The 24,929-nt window shown below is 40.1% G+C and overlaps 1 protein-coding gene across 6 annotated transcripts in view; it reads right to left on the bottom strand.

Moving 5' to 3' along the window:
- TNS1 (tensin 1) overlaps positions 1-24,929 on the bottom strand; it is a 2,530,757-nt gene that overhangs the window by 1,602,655 nt on the left and 903,173 nt on the right. Inside the window, exon 1 of one of the 6 annotated variants that reach the window (XM_044075137.1) lies at positions 13,101-13,602. The exons of the other annotated variants lie outside the window; for them this stretch is intronic. Within the exon in view, the coding sequence (XP_043931072.1) occupies positions 13,101-13,172 (72 nt within the window). The 5' untranslated portion in view covers positions 13,173-13,602. Of the gene's footprint in view, positions 1-13,100; positions 13,603-24,929 lie in introns of those variants that run through there. 6 annotated transcript variants of the gene reach the window in all.

The following is a 24,929-nucleotide window of genomic DNA, read 5'->3' as shown; positions in this document are numbered from 1 at the left end:
ACATTAGGAATATGCTCATGACCAAAGAGAGATTCAGTCAATTCTGTGAAGAATACATCATGGGAAGATGGAATGAAGTGTTTTTATTTAAAAAAGGAAAAGTCGATGCCCATTCTGAGTTTTAAGTGGAAAAAGAGGCAACAACACACACAGCTGTGCTCAGGAATGTAAGGATGCTGCACTGGAGAAACTGTAAGAAAAAGTTAAACCTTAAGTCAAGTCACATTTGTAGCATCTTGCTATAATATCCAGTCTCTGCACAAATGCCTGTTTTGCCTCTCTTAGGAGGGGGTCAACTGTGTCACTGCAAACTGCAATGCTGTGACAACAAATACCCCAGCAATGCTACCATGAAAGGTAGTTCCTGTGTTGTCCATTACCTTACTTGGATAGAAGGAAGTTTCTTTGCTCACCAGTGGGAGTGGGGAGCCTTGAGCAGCCTACCTGTCTCTGTAGGAAGTGACCTCAGCACAAGAAGCTGTAGTAATTGGTTGTTTTGGACCATTTCTAGCTCTTTTGTAGTTCACTGTTTAAAATCCGTCTCTGGGCGTTTTTTTCTGGCTATACTGCTCAGACAAGCTCTTCGTGGTCCTACAGAGTGGTCCTAGCTACAGGGAACTCAGAAAAGCGACTACTTTCTGGATTTAAGTATCTTTGCTTTTTTTCACTTGGAATAGCTTCTGTAGCTTACCCTAAACTAGCTTGAACTGTTTTTTAACTGTTTGCTGCATTATTTTAAAATCTGCACTTAAAGTTACTTTTTAGTCGAATTTGATAGAAAGTTTGTTTGTTTGTTTGTTTAATTTAACTGCTGAGGCTGCCCACTAAAGTGTGCTAGCCTGTGTAACTGATTTATCACTGTTTCTGCATTTTCTGTGTGTTTCTATCAAAAATTGTTTTCCCGCCTCTCCTCGACTAGTTTAGACCAGTTTAAAGGCATTGCTGTATTCTGGGCTGTGGTGTAGTTCCCGTTTTGTCCATTACTTTACTTGGATAGAAGGAAGTTTCTTTGCTCACCAGTGGGAGTGGGGAGCCTTGAGCAGCCTACCTGTCCCTGTAGGAAGTGACCTCAGCACAAGAAGCTGTAGTAATTGGTTGTTTTGGACCATTTCTAGCTCTTTTGTAGTGAACTGTTTAAAATCTGCCTCTGGGCGTTTTTGTCTGGCTATACTGCTCAGACAAGCTCCTCGTGGTCCTGCAGAGTGGTCCTAGCTACAGGGAACTCAGAAAAGCGACTACTTTCTGGATTTAAGTATCTTTGCTTTTTTTTCACTTGGAATAGCTTCTGTAGCTTACCCTAAACTAGCTTGAACTGTTTTTTAACTGTTTGCTGCATTATTTTAAAATCTGCACTTAAAGTTACTTTTTAGTCGAATTTGATCGAAAGTTTGTTTGTTTGTTTGTTTAATTTAACTGTTGAGGCTGCCCACTAAAGTGTGCTAGCCTGTGTAACTGATTTATCACTGTTTCTGCATTTTCTGTGTGTTTCTATCAAAAAAACAAAAAAAATAATCCTTGTTTTCCCACCACTCCTCGACTAGTTTAGACCAATTTACAGGCATTGCTGTATTCTGGGCTGTGGTGTAGTTCCTGTGTTGTCCATTACCTTACTTGGATATAAGGGAGTTTCTTTGCTCACCAGTGGGAGTGGGGAGCCTTGAGCAGCCTACCTGTCCCTGTAGGAAGTGACCTCAGCACAAGAAGCTGTAGTAATTGGTTGTTTTGGACCATTTCTAGCTCTTTTGTAGTTCACTGTTTAAAATCCGCCTCTGGGCATTTTTTTCTGGCTATACTGCTCAGACAAGCTCCTCGTGGTCCTGCAGAGTGGTCCTAGCTACAGGGAACTCAGAAAAGCGACTACTTTCTGGATTTAAGTATCTTTGCTTTTTTTTCACTTGGAATAGCTTCTGTAGTTTACCCTAAACTAGCTTGAACTGTTTTTTAACTGTTTGCTGCATTATTTTAAAATCTGCACTTAAAGTTACTTTTTAGTCGAATTTGATCGAAAGTTTGTTTGTTTGTTTGTTTAATTTAACTGTTGAGGCTGCCCACTAAAGTGTGCTAGCCTGTATAACTGATTTATTACTGTTTCTGCATTTTCTGTGTATTTCTATCAAAAAAACAAAAAAACAAAAAAATAATCCTTGTTTTCCGCCTTCCTCGACTAGTTTAGACCAGTTTACAGGCATTGCTGTATTCTGGGCTGTGGTGTAGTTCCTGTGTTGTCCATTACTTTACTTGGATAGAAGGAAGTTTCTTTGCTCACCAGTGGGAGTGGGGAGCCTTGAGCAGCCTACCTGTCCCTGTAGGAAGTGACCTCAGCACAAGAAGCTGTAGTAATTGGTTGTTTTGGACCATTTCTAGCTCTTTTGTAGTTCACTGTTTAAAATCTGCGTTTGCACGGCTTTGCGTGGTTGTGCGCATAGCGCAGCGCCAGTTAAACAAGGTTAAACTTCTTCTGGCACCGCCAGGTCTGCTCTTCAAGTTTTCCCTTAAGGAAGCTCTACTCTTAGTATAATCAGACTACTCACTATATTATAAGCCGAGCACTTGTTCTCAATACTTCTCTACTAAATAAGCACTCTCGTACTAAGTAAAGCACTACATCTACCTACCACCCCTGTGAATATCCACTTCCCTTAAAGGTACAGCACTCCCTTATACTGTTCTAGCATGTCGAGTGGTAGATTACTGGCATCCTCTCCAGTTCAGCTGGTCAATCTGGGTATCTTGAGACAATGCTACAATTGTCTCATGTACACAGACAACCCTCTCCTCCTCCCAACAAACACAAATACATGTGAGAGATGCAACTATATAGCCAAACTGGAGGCTGAACTCTCTCAACTCAGGGCTGGCATGACCAGACAGGAGGAGATGGTAACCACACACACAACAATCCCAGTCCCACATAGACTAACCACAACTGCAAACCAAACACATAAAAACACAAAGACATACTCGGAGGCTCTAATAAAAAACTTACCAAAACAACAGAGGCTCCCAAAGCAGACATCCAAAAATCCACCACCTCAAAACAAAACACATGCAACACATACTTCAATAAATCAGTGTGTCAACCAATCACAGCCCTTAAGGCCAAACACCATGCCTGATACACTAGTAATAGGTGACTCTATAGTCAGACACACTGATGTCCCGCTGACCAGGCTGAACAAGGAGAGGGTGACTGTGAGCTGTCCATCGGGAGCTAGGATCTGCCACGTAACACACGCACTCAAGTCACTCCAAAGCAAGTACAAATATGACTCCGTCATTGTCCATGCTGGCGTGAATGACCTGAGACGTACCTCCCTGGACTACATGAAAAGAGACATAGAGGAGCTCTCCAATTATGTAGCCCAGGCTGGTATGACCCTGACCCTGAGCAGCATCTTGCCCTCACCAAGAATGATACCACAATACAAAGACAAGATGATCAGCTTTAATAATTGGCTCAAGTACTGGAGTCATTCTAAGGGGATCCAATGTCTGTCTGCCTAGGATGACATGTTGGACAAGCCACGCTGCTTCGCAAGGGATGGCTTACACCTGTCACCACTGGGCTTCTGGATATTGGCTAAGGCTCTTGCCACCCCCATAGTGCCTTTTTTAGGCAAGGCTCAAAAGACAAACCCACCTCCTTAGAAAACAAAAATGGAAAAAAACTAAGGGTAATGCTGCTCAACGCCAGAAGTCTAAATCTCAAGATGCAGGCACTCGATGCACTCCTCAGCATGGAGAACATCGACGTCTGTGCAGTAACTGAAACCTGGTTCAAGGCTCCTGAGAGCACCCCAGCGCTACCAGGCTATATCTCGTATCATGCTTTTCGGCCCCAAAACCCAGGCCGAACCACAAAGGGAGGGGGAGTGTCCATATTCACCAAGGACACCCACACCTCCGGGTGAGTAGCAACACATGAAGCTTCAGAGACCATACAGGTGCAACTAACCATAGGCAAAACTGCTATACAACTGGTAGCATGTTACAGACCACCCTCCCAATCTCAGGAACCCCACTCAGCCTTCCTGAAGACATTGGAGGATATGAATGTATCACAAAATACCATCATACTGGGAGACTTCAACTACCCAAACATAGATTGGGAACATTATTCTAGCCCTAATACCCTAGCCCAAAGGTACCTGGAATTCATAAATTCAAATGCACTGAAACAACTAGTCACCTCTCCCACTAGGGGAGATAATATACTAGACCTGATCATCACAAACATGGGGACAAAATGCTCCACACCGGAAGTATACCCCTCACTAGTGTGATCTGACCACAAACTAATCACCCTGGATATACATATCCCACCGCCATCCCCAGCACAAAAGACCACAGTGAAAAACTTCTCAAAAGCAGACTTCACTCTTCTTAAGACTGAGATGGTATCCTTTAAGCCCACTGTGCCAGTGGATACCACATCCCACAATGCCGAATCCTTCACAAATGCTTTCTATGGACATCTCCAAGAATGCATGGATCATGCAATCCCAAATAAATCCAAGTCCCTCTCCACCAAAGGCAAGCGTCCTGTCTGGTGGACCTCAACCATTAACAAATTGTATAACAAAAGAAGGAAGCTACTGCACGTCAGAGCAAAATCCCATGAAGGGAAGACATCTCTGATCAACATTAGCAGAAAACTACGTTCTCTCATAAAAACATCCAAGACAAACTTTGAGAGAAATATCGCTAAGGACACTAAAGACAACCACAAAGCCTTCTTCAGCTATGTTAGAAACCTGGGCAGAAACCCCCAGATATGCTCAGAGTTAGTTCACAACAACAAAAAATACACTGAACCCACAGATATTGCCAACATTCTGGCTGACAGGTTCAGAGCAAATTTCTCCCCTCCCTCACCCCCAAAAGAAGAAATACTTATCCCAGCTGAATGTAATCTCCCTGTCACCTCAGATGTCCAAGTGAGAACCGCCCTAAACAAAGCTAAAAACACAGCATCAATGGGACCTGACGGTATCCCGGGTTGCGTGTTACGTGAACTCCAAGATGAGCTAAACCCACACATAAATATGCTATTTAACCTTAGCCTTACTTCAGGATATGTACCTGAACACTGGCGTACAGCAACAGTGGTCCCACTCTACAAAGGGGGTGCCTCTACAGACCCTGGGAACTACCGCCCCATAAGCTTAACCAGCCTGGTCTGCAAAGCTATGGAAAGAATCATTATGGACCTCATAAACAGAGACATAGGGGACCAACAGACACTTGACCCCACCCAGTTCAGCTTTGTAAAGGGCAGATCCTGCCTTTTGAACCTGGTTGACTTTTTCAAAACAGTCACTAGAGCCATTGATGAGGGCAAAGCAGTCCATACAGCCTACCTGGACTTGGCTAAGGCCTTCGACACAATACCCAACTCAGTCATCATAGATAAGCTCAACAGCTTAAACGTAAACCCTTATGTCACTAGATGGGTTGCAAACTGGCTAAAGGACAGAACCCATAAAGTTAAAATCGCTGGAGCAATGTCAGACTCAAAACCAGTCACAAGTGGTGTCCCACAGGGATCTGTCCTGGGACCCCTCTTGTTCGGCATTTATTTCTCAGATGTTAAAGCAAACATGGGAGGGTTGTGGCTGACAAAGTTCGCAGATGACTGCAAACTAGGCGCCATAGTCGATACACCAGCGGACACATACATCCTACAAAAAGGCCTCACAGAAACGGACAACTGGTGCCGGAGTCACAGCCTTAAACTAAATGCCAAAAAATGTATAGTCATCCCCTTTGGGAAAAACAAAGTACCCACAAATTATCACATAGACAGCAACCCACTGAGTACGGAAAAAGTAATCAGAGACCTAGGGACCCAAGTTGACAGCGACCTCTCATTTGACACCCACGTTGCCAAAGTGGTTAGAAAAACATTCTACCTTGCACACCTCATCATGAAGGGATTCACATCCAGATCCAAGGATGTCATTGTACCCCTATACTCCTCCCTCATCAGACCCATGATTGAGTACAATGCCCCATTTGGTATGTACCTCACCCGGCATTTGCAACAGCTGGAGAGACCACAAAAGTACCTCACCAAGAAGATCAAGGGTCTCCAACATATGTCTTATTCTGCCAGACTAAAGAAACTTCAGCTCTATTCAGTAGCATATCGCCTGCTCAGAGGTGATCTCTGCCTGACATACAAGGCCATGTCCAATCAGGATCTGATGGGCATGCTCCACCTCAAAAAATCCAAATCCATCAGGACCACGAGAGCTAAAGACTTAAACCTCGGCACAAGTATGAATAGGACATGCTGGAGGGATAGATTCATAACCCAGAGGCTTCCCATGCTTTGGAACAAGATCCCGGTTCGTATTAGGCAGAGACCCTCACTGACTCTCTTCAAGAGAAATCTTGATGAGTAGATGGGAGATCGTAAGTTTACACCAGGGGTCACATCTGTGTCACTGCTAGACAGGGGCACAGTAAACTAATTCTATTATATAAGGGGACCTTCATTGTGTCACTACTAGACAGAGGCACAGTATTCTAAATTTATTCTGTACATTTTTGTACCATTTCATGGGGTGGCAAAAGCCACATCACTATGGCTAGGCTTACAAATGCCCCAGGGCAAATAGCCTAGTACTATACTATGAAACTATGAAACTACTATGTAAGTTGTCTGTATCTTCACAAATTACTTTCAGTGAAATTACAATAAAATGTATTTTTCTACGGTACACCCTCCCTTTACTTCTTCACCCTTTAATATGTATATGTGTATGTATATATATATATATATATATATATATATATATATATATATATATATATATATATATATATATATATATATATATATATATATATATATATATATATAACACACACACATATACATGCATACATACATATATTAAAGATAGATCTCTAAGACTTTTTTATGTCATAGAAAGAGTGAAATGCATTTTAACTTGTATATTTTCTCTCACATTTCCTGCAGGACACAACAGTCCCTGACACAGCAGTTCATCGCAGTAATCTGGTCTGGCACAAGGTTAAGGCTATGTGCTGCTGGTAACCACTTCCAGTAGTTCAGGTTTTGATTTCATCTGCCTCAATTTGCGCGTTGTGTGACTCTGATCAAGGCACTTAATCAGACAGCTCTACCAGGTCACCCTTGACAAGGAGCACTTAAATCCAGTGGGTTTATCTGCTTAACACATTAAAAAAAATTAATTATTATAAACATACCTAGGGGAAACAAACCTCCAGCGAAAATGTATGAGTAAATATTTTGCACTCTGTTAGGAATTAGATTTCTGAAGAAATAAAAAGTCTGAAGGACATTTTTCATATTATAATCATGGGGGTCTGATATGACAAATAAAAAACTGGCAAACTATTAGTCACTAGATTATGGGATTTCATTTTCAGGCAGCTGTTTTGTATATTAGATAAGTGAAAGAAGGTATTGACTGAGAATACATGATCAAAGTTTTTTTTTTTTGTATATGTATGTTTTCCTGGTGTGGTTAAGGAATATTTTTTTAATCAGCTGTTTTTGATAAGAGCATCTGGCTTCAATACAATGTATTGCTTCTGTTAATCTATGCCTAAAGCTGTTGTTTTGCTAAGGATTCTTCTGTATCATAGGAAACCATGACAATAGCATCACCTCCACACCCAGTGAAACAGCTATAAAATATTTTGTGATGTGGTTATAAAATATCAGCATTTATCTAGGGGTTTTCCTCATGCTGACTTGGAAGGAGCACTGATAGCAAATCAGATAGACATTTACTAAGGAGACCTTGTTGCTTCCTTTGCTCATCGGCTGATCATTTGCCTTTAAAATCCATACTAGTATATGATGGAAAACCCATATCCACGTGTGATGGTAGACAACAGATGCACACCTTTGCTTGATAGTACATGTTTTTCCTTTGTGACTTTATGTTATGCACAACAATCTTCACCATGGGTTATGCATTGGGTTTACTTCATTAACTGATATAGATGTCACCACGCAATCCTTCAGCCATGTTGATGTAATCACTTTCAAATAACACAGCAACACAGCTTTGGCACAAGTGCTGGTGAGCTAACATGTTATCAACTTTATAATGTTCTACATCCTCAAAATAAACAGGGGACTGACAGCTAAACCATTATCACTACCTCCCTGCTAAAAGTGCACAAACTTCATAACATGGAGAAATCTCTCTAATGTCTGCCATACATAACTGTTGTTGTTGTCATTTCCTTACTTTTCACCGGCATTCTGCAGGGGTTCCATAACTATCAGTTCATCAACTTTCTCTAAGTAATATATCTGAATGTAGGGGCTGGGAGCATTTTTTCATTTTCTTGCCTTTACCAGCATCGACGAAAATATAGCCTAATGAGTATGCAGCCTACTTGCTTGAAGGTACCATTTGTCAACCCCACTAGATCTGTATTAGTAACATTTCAGAGCAAGGAGATCTGCCTTGTGCTGCCATTATATAGGGTATAAGCTACTTTCATCAGAATTAACCTCCTTGCAAATAAGTAACATGTCCATTCACATACTATTGTCACTTCCTCACCATTTACTATCAATAACTACTTGTGGGTAGTTGTAGTGTACTGGGTCTGCCCAACAGTGAGATAACTGTTCCACAAACTTCACTAACATTTACTATTAGTAAGGCTGGGATATACAATTGCTATGGCAATGTGCTATGACTTCTGTACATTTCAGCTGCATAAACTACAACACAAGTAGTCTCTACTGTGCCTGCTGACACAGTGTTGTTATTTCCAGAACATTCTACAAAATGAAGACATCTTTGGCTAAGAAACCTGCAATGCACATACCCCATTCCTACACAATCTTCATTCTTTATCCATCAAGGACATTAATCAAATCACACTGCAGGGAAGGTTTGTTGTACCAGCTTTGAGGTACTTTACTGTCAGTTGCTTGAGTTTTATTAGTATAAACCTTGTAATGGTGACTCTATAGGGTTGTTACATCTGTGTTTGGTGAAAACTGGATCCTACAGTTGTTGAAACTCAAACTATGCATATGACAGATGAGTGTTCTGTTTCTGCAAAGCCACTTGGAGTGATGAGAATACTGTGACAGTACAGGAAGTTATGTTTATGAAAACCAGCATACCAAGATATCAGGTGCTTATTATGTATCATGTGAAAATAAAACACTGCTTATGGAATTTCTCACCAAATTTATTCACTCTCACACACGCACACACACACACACAAAAACAAACTCTGTTGTGATGAAGACATGAAACCTGCAGTGTGCATACCCCATTACTACACACTGTTCATCCTTTATCCCTCAGTTATACTAATCAAATCACAGTGTAGCGAAGGTTTGTTGTATCAGCTCTGAGGAACTTTACTGTCAGTTGCTTGAGTTTTATTAGTATAAACCTTATAATGGTGACTCTTTAGTGATGTTACTTTTGTGTTTAGTGAAAACTACATCTTTCCCTGGGAATCCATTCATCCATCCTCAACACTTTTTTCCCCATTTTGCACATTGGGTCATGGTGTCACTTCAATAGTGACAAGCATCTTGAACCTAGGTTTATACTGATGGGTTTGGTTAGAATTCAAGATAATGATAAATGCTGATATGTTATACCCAAATATCTTCATGCTTCACTAGCACTGTTTCAAAAAGGGTAGGAAACATTCAGGTAAATCTGATCAGTGCATACCTGTGAGTCCCTCTCCTTTTAGGAATGCTTAATGCATCTCAAGGTATGGCAGTTTGTAGGAAATCTATTCTAAGTCATTCATCAGTCTCTCAGCAGGTAACCTTTCATTGACAGTAACTGCGTCTCAGTAAATAACAGTCTGTACAGTACCTACTTTTTCATAGGTTCATAGGTAGGTACTAGGCTATCGGCCTAAGGGCCTAAGTAAGCCTAGCCAACAAGGTTCCCTGGCTTATGCCACCCAAGAAAGTTAATTTCCTGTACCCCTGTCATGCAGAGCCACAGAAGTGATCCTTGGGGTGTATTTCCTATTCCACATCCACTCATCAAGATTTTTCTTGAAGAGTGCTAATGAGGAACTTTGCTTGATATAGATGGGTAGCTTGTTCCAGAGTATGGAAAGTCTCTGGGACAGGAATCTATCCCTCCAGTATGTCCTGTTTATTGTGGTGACAAGGTTTAGGTCTCTAGAGCATGTAGCTCAGAGGGACTGGGATTTCTTTAGGTGTAGCATATCCAATAGCTCTGGGTTTGACATAGCTTTATATGTTAGGCAAAGATCACCTTGGAGTAGGCGATATGCTATGGTGTCATCACTCTATACTGCTGCATGCTGAAGAAGCCTGCACATAACCTGTCCCATGCCACATTGTTGTCTCTCCTTCACCTTTATCCAGCAGTAGCTATGTCACAATGCAGGGATGCCTATGTTCTGCATAATTTCTAACAAGGTGCCATCATGCAAGTGTTTTTTGACTTTAACTATTCTATAGTAATGACAAATCTGTATCATACCTGTACTTTCCTATTCGGATTTCACTTCATCATGTTCCCCAAAGTTAGCTATGTAACATGTATAATGAGGGACTTCTGTGCATTGTCAGACCCCATTTCACCAGAGCCAGCTGCATCACTATAAGAAGTCTTTTTTCTATATCTGCATTTCTTACATTGACTTGTCACCCCACACTTATCAACAGCATAAATTAAATTCACATGGTGCAGAAATCCATACTGCACTGAGGTATCTGTCTCTCACCTTTCCCTACCGCTAACTAAATCACAGATCACAGAATCCTGTACTGAAACTGACCTATAATACCAAATAGACACTCCATCACCTTTTAGCTAATAGCACTGTGGTACAAGGATTCTGTACTGTAAGTGACTTATAAAGATGCATTTCCAGTTCCTCCTTGTGCACTCCAGCTGACTACATCACAGTGCAGGAATTCCTGAACTAAAACTGACCTATAGCACCATGCTGTCACTCACTCATATTTAGTACAGCTAATTACACTGCAGCGCAGGAAATCTTTTACAACACTTTGATGAGTATGCTACCTTTCACTGACAATGAGCATTTCACAATGCATGGAACCCTGTACTGTAGCTGACTTCCCATACTGTGGAACTAACACCTTTATCCAGCTCTGTGTAAAGCACAGCAATACAGCACATCTGGTGTACCTGTAGTGTTCTGTTCAATGCAATATAACAAACCAATTCCACCTCTGTTGGTATCCATGTCCAGCTCCAAACAAACACAGATTGCATCATAGCACTAAGAAACTTAAATCACAGACACACAAAATTGATCCCTGTGAACATGTAGCCCCTACTCATACAGGAGAAGTCCTTGTGGATACATATGAACTATCCACGAAACCTGTTTCGTGTGGCAGTATAGCCTAAGTACCAACTATATCTCAGAAAACTTTACTGTATGATAAAGTGTGCGGTTAGTATGTGGACATGTATGGTTTGTCCACACAAAATCTGACTCTTGTGGCAGTACAACCTCAGTAGCAACTTTGCCAGTAAAAAGGTTGCTGTACAGTGTAGTTAACGCTAATGCTACACACACACACACACACACACGCACACACACGCACACACACACGCACACACACGCACACACACGCACACACACACACACACACACACACACACACACACACACACACACACACACACACACACACACACACACACACACACACATACTCACACACACACACACACACACACACACACACACACACACACGCACACACGCACACACGCACACACACACACACATTTTTCAGGTGCCTGAATCTTGCAGACATCTACTATCAACCCCTGCATTTCATACTTTCAGTATAATGGAAATTAGTTACCTTACCTATAATGTATTCATATTGTCATGTGCTTACAGTGGTCTATTTCTGTCTTTTAAAGAACCTGGTCACAGGTGAGTTAGAAATGCTGTTTTTCTTTGCAGGGGGTGAAAATGTAGGGACGCAGGCATGACTGTGCATAAGTGGGAAGTAACATTCCTTAACAATGACTTCTCATTATTATGCTGCAGTGTAAAAAAGAGAGAGTGGATGGAAGAAGCATTCATGTGTTCCTTCGCTCATTAATGTTCTCTTTACCATTTTAACCTCATGTTATTTTCCTAGCTAATGATGATAACATGCTCATGCTTCTGTGGGAAATGGTTTCTAACTCCATACAGGACAATAAACAAGGGCAGGACATCATACGACAGGATGTCCATGTTCACAAAGATGCACGTTCTACATTGGTTGTGTACATTATCCCAACATATAGGGCAACTACTCTGGTGGTCTTAATGGAAAACTGACAGAAATTAATAGACTCGGACAATAAAGTATTACATCTGAAGTAAAGAGAGCTATGCTGAGTGAAGTGTCATGTATAGCTCACCACCACCAAATGCTTGTGGAACATCTTTTAACGTTTAATAATCCATACCCTAGATAAACTTCCAAACTGGACAATTTACAGAAGTACAGCACATTTGAATTGTGTGGCCTGATAATCATAAAAATATTTAGTGTAATTTGAGATAAACTCTTATTTTATATTTGCCTCATTCACTGAGTGCACAGCAACAGCACAGTGTGTGCGAAAATTGCTAATGCATTAGTGTTGAAAGTTAATGAATGTGTATTTATGCATGTGCTTGTCTGTGTATGTGTGACATACAAGTGTATGCAGGTCTCATAAATACATCTACTTATACATTATAAACATTAAACATGTATAGCTGCTCGGGAAGTACAGCAGATTATACACTGCTAATCGGCGTCATCCTGCAGTTCTGAGTTTGATTTTATTAGTTTCTTATTTGCCTGCCATGTGACTTTAAGTAAGTAACTTTATGAGATAGTGCTCTGTGTCACACTTTTAAAAAAGGTAATGCACCTAGTGGAATTATTTGCTAAACAATTAATAAAACTTAAAAAAAAAATGCACTCATGCATAAAACTTCACTGCTGTTTGTCAGTGCGTGTATTAGCTCTTACTGCAAAACTGTTGTCCATCTTGGTAGGGCCAAAATATACAGTTAAAAGAAATTAAATGACTTACCGAGCTTGACCACTTATTTGTACTCCTGGGCCCTCGGAACCGAGGTAGAGTAATAAACCATCTCCTGTTCATCTTTAACTAGGGAAATCGTGTATGCACAGGGCCTCAATGTGTATCCGTAATTAATGAACTTCCAAGATGATGATAATTTGGGTTAACACAGTGGTAGCCACTTTTCAAAGAATGGTGCAGATCTTAATCCATAAGTGCCTGTGAATCTATCCTACTGGAAATCCAGTTAATCATTCATTTCATAAACTGCAAGGAGCACAGATAGCCAGAAAACTGAAACTCTCAGGCTCGAGTGGATGCATTCCATCTGGCTGCCCTTTTTGTAAATGAAAATGATTCAGCTCGACCTGCATGTGTTGGAAAGCTTCAGTTCATCATACCTTTCTCCCTTGCTTTACAAAATAGCTTAGCTGGAGGCATTTCCTTCTACATGAGCTGGAAGCAATTTGTACTCTGAAGAAGTCAAGAAAAGACTCAGAGCAAACAGCAGCAGTTAGAATCAAAAGCTACAGATGGGATGTATTGCATGTCTATGTGAGCCGTATGGGATAACCCACATTTTTCGCAATGTGTGGGAGGGGCTGCTTCTCTAAATATCCACTGAAAGCAAAAAAACAAATTGCTGGACCCACAACAAAGTAATTTTTTTCCCAGCCAAAGAATCTGGCACAGGAATCCTAAAAGCAAGCTTGAGAACCTAAGTCAGGAAGTGGGTAGAAAGTATGGCTGATGATCATGCGTTCTCAGGAAAGCAATGCACACTGGTAATGTACAAGTAACAAACAGCTTTTCTTTTGGACACTGTACATACTAGGTTCTGCTTAGACAATATAAACAAAAACAAGCACACATAAAAACATGTCCCTCCCAGTCTGTTAAACCTAACAGGATAGCCTTAATTTCCAGTTTTTATGTATGTGAACCTTCCCTTTATATTTTTAATCATTGTTTTATAATCCACCTTTGTTTAGGAATTTTCCTTTGAATTTAGTCTCTCATGAGTCATAACATTGCTTTTTGATTGGATATCTGGTAACAGGAGTGGCACAGCTGATGTCTGAGATACTCTACTGTCATCAGATGAGGTATATATGCAATGCTGAGCCCGTGAGCCATTAGTCCATCCATCTGTCCAGCCATCCATCCATCCATAACCTCTTTTTCCCATTTTGCACATGGGGTTGGGGTTTCACTGCAACAGGGATAATCATCTAGAGCCAAGGTTTACACCTCTAGGTGGCTAGTCCTGCCATGGTAATTCTTGCCCATCATACACTCACACACACACTCACACCTATGGCTAATTTAGACTGTGCAATCCATCTACTGCATGTCTTTGGAATGTGGGGGGAAACTGGAGCACCCAGAGGAAACTGACACGAATGCAAGGAGGACATGCAGACTCCACACAGAAGGTGTCCCAGCCGAGAAATTAACTGGGCAACCTCTTGCTGTGAGGTAGCAATACTATCTGCTGTGCCACTGTGCCATATGAGCCATGACTCATTGGGAATATATTCAAAACCACCAAATTCTATCAGTATTAACATTCTCATGTAATACCATTGTTGGGAGCGGGGAAAGCAGGTCTATATCTCCACATTGAATGGTGATAAGCCTGAACGCCCTTTGTTCGAACCTTAAAGTCCGAAAACCCTAAACAATGAACTCAAAGAACAGCAATTTTTTTTCCCCAGGGAAAAAAATCACTGCTCCATGAAAAAAAAAATCACAACTTTAAAACAAACTGAAGTGGGGGGCTGCCCCCCTCCCCACACCCTTCCTACTTAAACATACCAACTCCGAGATCGCACTACAGTGGAGGAAATAGCAAAGCCCTGAAGACGGCCCACCGATTTTTTTCCTGGAGAAAAAAAATCGATGTTCCGTAACGTTGTAGTTTAAGGCTTTTGGACTTTTCAGTTCAAACAAAGAGCATTCGAACTTATCACCATTCGATGTGGTGATATAGACAAATGATCACATATGGTTTTCTACACCCTAACCTTGATTATGGTTAAGATCTTTCCTAGTAATGACTGGCTTATTCATCTCTTTTCCAGACAGAATCTAGGTAAAAAGCATTTAGTTACAAACTAGAAATAGAAAACATCTATTTAATTGATTTACTGCTTGTTTACTTAGATAATGGGATGATGACTGTGTGATGTAGTGCAGCCACAGTCACAAAAAAGTTCATGATTATGACATAATGATTAGAATAAAACTATAGTTACACTAGATATTACTTATCTGAACATAGTACAGTTTTTGGTAATAGACATATAATGAAATGTTTATTGAACAGATGGATATTTCTTGAATAAAGGAATTACAATATGTTTACAGTGCCCTGGAAGCTGAACATGGCAACACTGAGTACTAAATTAAGTAACAAGAATGGAGTGACTATTTAAAACACTTAGCCTGTACATAAAAGAAATTAATTATTTGCAAAGTAGAACATGAAACTTAAGCTGGGCAACTAGAAGGCACTGGAAGTGTCACAGCTCCTGATTTGCTTGCAATTCAAAGAATCATTTGGCCTCATAAAATTTGACTCTTGTAGAAGAACGTGACCACCATAAAAACACAGCAGTTGCTTGTTTACTTTTTTACGATTATGGGAGTACTCAAAGTACAGGGAAGACAAGAGAGTTGGGTGCTAGGTGGTGTGGTGTGGTAAGAGTGTGTGTGTGTGCATGTGTGCGTATGTGCGCGTGTGCGCATGTGCGTGCGCATGTGTGTGTGCGTGTGTGCGTGTGTGTGTGTCTGCCTAGGTCATTGCACTGGGGAAGGTTAAGTAGGAAGTTGTGAGTCTGGGTGTGTGTTGCAGCATGTGTGTGGGTGAATGGGTGAGTGTTCCCAACAGGGTGATCAACTACATGTGTGTATGTGTGTTTGTGTGTCTTGGAGTGAGCCTTTGCTCAAGTGGTAAAAGGATGACTAGGGAGAACACTTCGATGGTTGATTCTGAGTTACGTATATTCTATAAGAAGTACTTACACAGCAGGTATAGTTAGATGGAATGCCAGATTATTCGGGAGGGTGATAAGTAAATTAAGTTGAACAATGCATATTGTAATTTTATCTGCAAGGTGCTGTGATAAGCAACCAGTATACCATTTCCTGACATTTATAATTTTATATGACATTCACTGTAAATTCAAGGCAATGTTTTCCTAGTGTTTTCTTACATAAAGGTCTATTTGCCTGGCATTATGCCAAAGCAGTATGTGGTGGCACTGTGGCTAAGCCATTAAGATCTGGGTTTTAAACCTGACTTCCGGTAACTACATCGGATCTGAATGCTTTGCCTTTGCCTAATCACTTTAGCAAAGTACTGCAATGTCCTCCCCTCAGCAAGTGTGCTTACTGAACTGGTTAAATACTTTACACTACGTCTACATACATTGCATTTGATTTACTACTATTGCCGAAAATTTTCTGCAGTGATACATCTGAGTGTGGAAAATGGTTTGTATTTAGAGGCGCTGTGGATGTGTATTAGCAGTTACTCACATAAACAGGGGCATGCTGTTAATGCTCTACCTTTTGTCAAAATTAATACAAATTATACTTATTTGTCTTTCTGACAAAGGGAGATACTGCCAGCACAGCTATCTGGAATTTTGTGAATAATTATATGTCATGTGTGAATATCAACATGATTTATATAAGATGCTTGTGTTATAACTGTAGTAGAACTGTATGTCATTTGTATATCTAACTAAATTTGTACAGACAAAGAGGTATTTTATAAAGAGCTTATGCTTAAAATGTAACCACAGTGGGCCTACTAGAAGAGAACAGAAATGTATATGCACTTTTGTAAATGCTTAAATGTATATATTTTAACAGTGGAAACTGGAATACAGGAGGTTAACTTCAGAAAAATAGCTGAAATTTAATTACTTTATGACTATGCAATAAAACATGGTATCTTGACACAGAGTCTGTGCTGAGAAGCTTTCTGTATTGTCTTCAGAGTGAACTAATTAATAACTCTGAAAGTATGAAGGAATGCAATTGTTTTATAACTTCCAGCATCTGACAAAGATGTGAGGTCTATGAATTTTCACAGGTAGATGCTAAATGCTGCCAAGCTTCCAAGTGTGGGGGTTTCACCTGGGACAGATCCAGATGACATGAAATTATGAGGTCTGCAAGCTATCCAGCAGTAATATTTGAGATATTAATTTGAGGAGTCTCTTAGTGAAACAGAGCATTCTGTATTTTGTCTTGGACCTGACAAGAACCATTCACCACACATCTGCCTTGCTCTAATTAAGTAAGTTAACTAGGGTATAGTAATTCTTGTAGATTCAGCCAGGAATATAGTGAAGCTTAGTTTAGGTATGTTTCTTTATTTATTTGAGACTGTCCTGCAATGTCGTTTTAAATATTTCCTGGAATTTTGAACTCTGATGTCACTGTGAATATATACTGAGTATTTTCTTGTTCTTTTATTATTTATTATTAAATGTATTTAAACCTTTCATTGTGGCTGATCTGTCTAGAAATATTTAAGTTTTGAGAGTACTTGCATATTTATTTAGTGACACTGTGTGGGCCACTCCTAACAGCCTTGCTCTTGGTGAAACTACCATTTGTATTAATACTAATATTACACATTAAGATTGGATACCCTTCATTAAGGGCCTTATAGTAGCTGATAAGGAGTTGGTTGGTGGCAGTTATAATTACCATATACTCTGGGCAAAAGGGGGCATTGCTAGTAAACCTGTGTCAGCCTTTCCCAGGTGTGTGTGTGTGTGTGTGTGTGTGTGTGTGTGTGTGTGTGTTTGTGTGTAAATCAAACTTCAATGAGTGTGTGTGTGTGTCAACTACTTGGGCAGGGACACAAAGCACTGGTTGAACACTTTTGGTGCTGGAGGTCTTGCTTTGCCAGTGTGGAGTCTTACTGCGCATCTGTAGAAAGAGGGAGAAACCAGCCACGGACTGAGTGTGGTCCCTGTGTGCTCTTAAGCACTTGATGCAGAGAGCTGCATCTGGAAATACTGTGTGTGCACCTGTCTCCTTCCCAGTGTACATCTCCCACTGTTGCCAGTGGTGAGTATTGAGGCTCCTTGATTACTGGTCCAGCGGTGGGTTGTCACAGTCTTATTTTATTTTTATTGTTTGAACTGTTAGGCTAGTAAGGCCCAATTTCACTAGAAGCTCAATGAAAAAAAAAACTTCTTATTAGGTGTTATTATTATATGAAACAATTTCCACTTTGATATAACTGATATTGTATGACTTAAACTATCAAGACGGAGTAGACAAAAAGATTTATGAAATGCAATAATACAGTACAGAATTCTAAATCTCCTTATTCATAGAACAACTATTTAAAAAAAACTCTGCACAGCCCCCTTTAAGCCACTCCCCATTAATCCCTGTTATTAATCTTTCTATGAGATTATCTAGTGGTGATTTAAAGGCCTGCACATTTTTTGACAACTAGGAATTTCTACTTCCTCTGTGCAAACACTTGAAAAATGATCGTCTACACAATGCAACTATTTGTTCCACATGCATGCACGCTTACTCTTTGCTTACATAATTAATTTCAGTAAAGGGCATGTTTTCAGGCTCTGTTCTGTTGTTCAGTCACTCAGTTCCTCTCTTCACATAAGAAGATGAAATAAATACAGAGTTTACCTGCATTTGTTCATCTCTAATCTTAGCTCCAAAGTATTCTTTTTGGAATGCTACCACTTTCTGTGTGTTTCCATAGGCAACCAGTAATTTTAATGTTTTTTTTTCCTTTCAGTACATCAGCATTTCTCTAACAGACACACCCTTAGAATATCCTTCTCCTTATTTACTAGGGGGTCCCCCACCCATCTGCTGACACAGGGTTCAAGGTTCTATGCCAGCACTTCATTACATAGCAATGTTTATATGTGAAAGAATAAACAGTAAACACAGAGGAGAGCCCACATATTTGGCGTGCAACTCCATGGTGAATTTTTCTACAGCTTTTCAAGGCTGGACAGTAAAGCTGGAACTACAGAGAGAGAAGAGATGGACTTCAGTTTTAATACCTAAATCAAATATAACTGAGCTATGCATGTATAATACAGAGTCCTGGAATCTGCATTCAGTATTACCAGATAATAATTAAAATATGTCTTTCTGCTAAATATCCAGCTTACACTAAGCTAGAGGCTCTGTCTACAATAGACATCGTTAGTATCTGAGAAAGAACTTAGGAATTCAGCAGACTATGGCTGGGAAGAAATTTATGCAATCTCCTGAGGATAATTTACACTCAGTTATGAAAGCATGAGAAATTGCCTAGAATACTTCTATACTCAGAAGGGGTAGGGCTTGCTGAAGCTAGAAAAGGAACACTACTGGGATCTTGGAACGAAACATGCAGCCAGTCAGAATTTTGTACCTTGTGGGGTCACAAGATACATGAATAAATTAACTGTTAGTCCCTTAAACTGAATATGCTTAACAACCAAGTATGTCTATGACAGACTCTGAAACTAGCTCAAAAGCAAAGGTACAGTAAGCTGGTGAACCTTAAATGTGGTCATGGGGTGTGTCCAGGATAAAGCAGCAACAGATGATATAAAGACAGATATTTTACTAAGTTTAGTTTCTGTTAGAGTATGGGTCAGTATAAGCAGTATAGGACAACCAGTTTCTTCACTGAAAAATTAAAATATTAAAAAAGAAATTGCTTTATGCACAACATTATAAACATGAGACCAGCCTTTCTGAAGTATTAAAAGAAGCAGGCACTACCTGAATGTGTAAAGAATATAAGAAATACAATTAAATTTGCCATTAAGAGATTCCCCTAGTGACTATGTCTACTCTTCTCTTGTTGATAACTCTAGGCTGCTGACCTGCACTCATCTACCATATAGCTTTGGCCAGGCAACATAATTAAAATTTTAATAGGCTACTAGTGTGTACTAGTCATCCAGTCATCCCCTAAAGTATACCTGCTACCATTCCTCAGCATATTATCTCAAGACAGCAGGTCATCTCAGTACTCTCCAAAGCCAAAAACAAAGCATTAGTGGGACCAGACAACATCCCAGGTTGTCTTTTAAACAACTTAAAACATGACCTAGCATATGCACTTGGATCCCTGTTTAACCACAGCCTGCAAACAGGCTATGTTCCGGTGGGATAGAGGACAGCAACAGTAATCCCTCTGCGCAAAGGGGGACCGCCAACCCACCCTGGGAATTATAGGCTCATAAGCTTGACTAGCCTTATCTGCAAGGCCATGGAAAGAATCATTATGGACCTTATTAACAAGGATATAGGTAATCTATAAACTCTTGATCCAACCCAGTTTGGATTCGTTAAAGGTAGATCATGCTTGTTAAATATGACTGACTTCTTCGAGAAAGTCACCAAAGCCCTGGATGATGGAAAGACAGTGCATGCGTCTGTCTTGACCTGACCAAGGCATTAGACACAATCCCCCACTCAGGTATTATAGAGAAACTCTCCCAATTGGGAATTAACCCCTATATTACCAGACCGGTAGCCAGTTGACAGGACAAATAATGTCAAAGTGGGTGACTTCACCTGTAGCAAGAGACTAGTCACTAGAAGCATACCACAGGGGTCTGTGCTAGACCCTTACTGTTTCAATTTATTTCTCAGAAGTCCAGGCACACTTGGATGGCCTGTGGCTGTCAAAGGTCACTGATAATTACAAACTGGGAGCAATCATTGAATCCTCCAGTGATGTTTACGTACTGCAGGCAAGGTTAATGCAGACAAATGATTGCTGCCAAACCCACCGATTAAAGCAAAATGCAAAAAGTGTATTACTATTCCCTTTGGAAAAGCTAACATCCCTGCTAATTACATTATAGACAGCACCCCTCAAGTGTAGACCCAGTGGTACATGATCTGGGTACTCAGGTTGATATCATCTAAACTTTGACCATCACATATCCACAGTAGTAAGGAAATCCTTCTATGCGGCACAACTTATAAGCAAAGGCATTGCATCTAGATCTAAGGATGTTATGATTACATTATACTCAGCCCTCATCAGTCCAGTAACTGAGTACAATGCCCCTTTTGTATGTACCTCACCAGACCAGGCACATGCAACAATTGGAGAGACCACAGAGGTTTCTCACCAAGAAATTACAAGGTACACAAAACAAGTCGCAGAAAGACTGAAAGCTTTGTCACTGTATTCTGTCTCCTACAGGTTGCTAAGGGGTGACCTGTGCCTGGATTACAGGGCAGTCTCTGACCTGGCCCTGATGGAAATGCTACACATTCATAAATCTAACTGCACAAGGGTCACTCGCTCCAGGGATTTTAACCTAGCCTCTGACATGAACAGGTCATGCTGGAGAGATAGATACGCCTCCCAGAGACTGCCACTTCTCTGGAACAAGCTTCCAATTCATGTGAAAAAGAGATCTTCCCTGACCCCCTTTAAACGCAGCCTAGATCAATAGATGGGTGAACACAAATTTACTCCTGGGGTTGTATCCATGTTCATCCTGGTCAGAGGAAATTGGTATTAACTACCATAGACCCTTACCTCTGTGAATTTCACTCAATCACCAACAACTGGGACAACTCGGGATAAATATGGCTAGACTTGTAATGGCTCTAGAGCTGTTAGACTAGTAACCTTCTATGAAATTATGAACCTATAATAATTCTAACTAAAGGGTTCCTTTTTGAGGGGTTGTTTCCCCATTCTGAGACATCATGATGAGAGGGAAGAATTGAACAGGCACTGAAACCCAGAAGGAAAAACTGACTTGGGCCTATTCAGCAAAAAAAAAAAAAAAAAGAAAGGAAATCACCTCATAGCAATGTAGACTGGTAAACAAGCCAAGCATGGGGAGGGGGGGTGACATGAGCAAGACAAGGAGAACTTGAGAAACACCACCATTCTTCTGTGGTTCCCTGCTCATATCATATGCTCTGATGGTAAGTAGAAACACATGCATCTCAGACAATATTGTCTGGCATGCCTGTCACATACTTGCCCGTGTCCAGATGTTATATTACATTACTAAATTACTGATTAGTTTCCTTTCTATTTTATTTATTATTAACTTTTTCTTTAAATTAATTAATCAACATTCTATACCTAGAATTGTGATGTTAGTTAATAATCTGGGATATGGCTAAAGAGTGAACCCACTTGGTTAACAAAACAATGAGTGAACAGCCAAAACATATCCTATTTATTTACTTAAAAAAATCAAAATTATCACTCTCTGAGATGCAGATCCACTTACAATGGATGTGCATAATACAGTACATTATTAAATGACACACATACACATAGTGGCAATATCACAAAGTCAGAAGGAGTTGTTAATGGCAAAAAGGCAGAAACTCGTTAACACAAAAATAACCAGCAGGACTGCATGCAAAGTTATCAAGCTGTTCTGTATATTAGTGGTTGTGACTGATAGAAATCCCAAAACTAAGGATTTAAGATGGACATTCAGGAATAGTTATGGAGGGTGAATATAGCTTGAGAGTTTCAGCACGGACCAGGTCTGAGGAAAGGCTATTGACTTATTTTTTTTTGTCCCTACTGACATCAAATCATGCCAGCATTTTATTAATTTATTTTTTAGCAGGTAAGCCCACTGGACACCAGTATGTCTCTTCAGGACTAATTCAGGAGCGCTGTCTGGTTAAGTGACTTGATTGTCTTTGTGAGCACTAACCCATTAAGTGACTTGCTTGTCTTTGTGAGCACTGACTGGTTAAGTGACTTGTTTGTCTTTGTGAGCACTGTCTGGTTAAGTAACTTGTTTGTCTTTGTGAGCACTGTCTGGTTAAGTGACTTGTTTGTCTTTGTGAGCACTGTCTGGTTAAGTGAATTGTTTGTCTTTGTAAGCACTGTCTGGTTAAGTGACTTGTTTGTCTTTGTTGACACCATATTCAATCAACCCACCCTATCTGCTTTTATGTCCAAAGTGATGGGTTGCTACTTCCACTGCAGAAAGAACATGGAGGTTACCAGAGAGTAGTCAACTGTGAGAAGGGGGAGGACAAAGGCAATAAGACTTGCAATCCCTTTATATACATAGTAGGGCTCCCTGAAAATACTTTGACATCTTTATGATCAAGTGCTCACAAAGGAGCTAACCTACTCAAATGCAAACAACATCCAAACTGAAAATTATGTGGGGGGAGGGAAGGATGCCCCCTGCATCCCTTCCCAGCCCTATTACTTATACATACCAACTTACACACGTACATGCATATAGCTATCCATCCATCACAACCCCTTTTGCCCATTTTGTACATGGGGTTGGGGTGTCACTTCAATAGTAGCAGTTATCTAGAGCCAAGGTTTACCCCACTGGGTGGCTAGCCCTGCTGTGGTAGTTCCTCCACTCCACCCACTTGCACTCACACTCCCTCCTACGAACAATTTATAGTGCCCAATCCATGTAAAAAAAAAAAAAATATATATATATATATATATATATATATATATATTTATATATATATATATATATATATATATATATATATATATATATATATAAATGTAGATATATATATATATGTATATATATATATATATATATATATATATATATATATATATAGCTAGATACAGAATGTAAATATGCCTTCTGGTGGTTATTATACACTTTTTGTGACAGCCACAATTCCTACAAAATATTTGAGAAAATAGCATCTACAATATTACATGCAAGAATGTAGGCATAATCTCAGGTTCCCTTCCCAATGGTCACAAATGAACTGGACAATTAAATATAGTTCACACTTTGAACCAGGCAGTATATTTTAATTATGAATTTTTATGGCCTCAGGGAACAGAATTGCATTTATCTTCCAAAGGTGAATGGACTTTGGAATTAAAATAACTAAGAAGAGGGTTTAAGGATGAAGTTCTCCATTTATGTTCTTCTGAGTATTTTGGCATAGGCATCCCGACACTTTTTCTTGATCAGACAAATATCACCCTTTTCACATATGACCACCAAAACAGGAACCATGTTTTCCCCAGCTGTCTGCACAGAGGGCACATACTGTCCTGTGCTGTACTTTTCTTCTACACCCATGAATCGGTACGACTCTACTCATTTCCTTTGCACGTGCGGTTGTCTATCTGTGGGATAGTACATATAATACATTTTTTTTCCATTTTCATAGTTGTTGCTATGTCACCTGCCTCTGCAGAATCTTCCCTTGCTTTTTATTATCCAGGTGTAATATCCAGCATGAATGCACTTAAATCAGTGCATAACACAACCGCTCCTTCCGTTAATTTTGCAAACTGCCTTCTCCTTCTCTCTACCACACATTCTATATGCAACCCGTTTGAGAATTTTTTAAAGAGGCATATCCCCCCCAAGTCCCGCTGCGGTATAACAGTGTAGATATTAACAATGACTTGAGGCCAGATATTCCCCCTGTGATACACCAGTTACAGCACTCCTTTCTTCCATATGGATTTGGCTTATTATTTCAATCTTTTTAAGCCAACACACAGAAAGCATAGGTTCCCAATCCAAGGTTAATTAACTTTCACATCAATATTCTGTGAGGGAAAGTATCATTTGCCTTAATCTAAGCAGACTATTACCTAAATCACAACCTCTATTATTTTGGCATTTCAGTCAAGGAGGCATAACAGACCAGAATGATGTACTATGCTAAGCTACACCTAGTTTATTTATTTATTTAACATTTGTTAACTGGGAAAGCACGACTTCGAACAAAGCCAATTTTCAATGGAGGCCCGGGGAGAAACATTCCAGATGCATGTCTTTGTAGCGTAGGAGGAAACCCACATGAACGCAG

The sequence above is a fragment of the Protopterus annectens genome, chromosome 6.part0 (assembly GCF_019279795.1).
Source record: "Protopterus annectens isolate FY-2018-M chromosome 6.part0, PAN1.0, whole genome shotgun sequence".
NCBI lineage: Eukaryota > Metazoa > Chordata > Ceratodontiformes > Protopteridae > Protopterus > Protopterus annectens.
The sequence above is the reverse complement of the archived record's forward strand: the minus strand, read 5'-3'. Positions and strand labels throughout refer to the sequence as shown.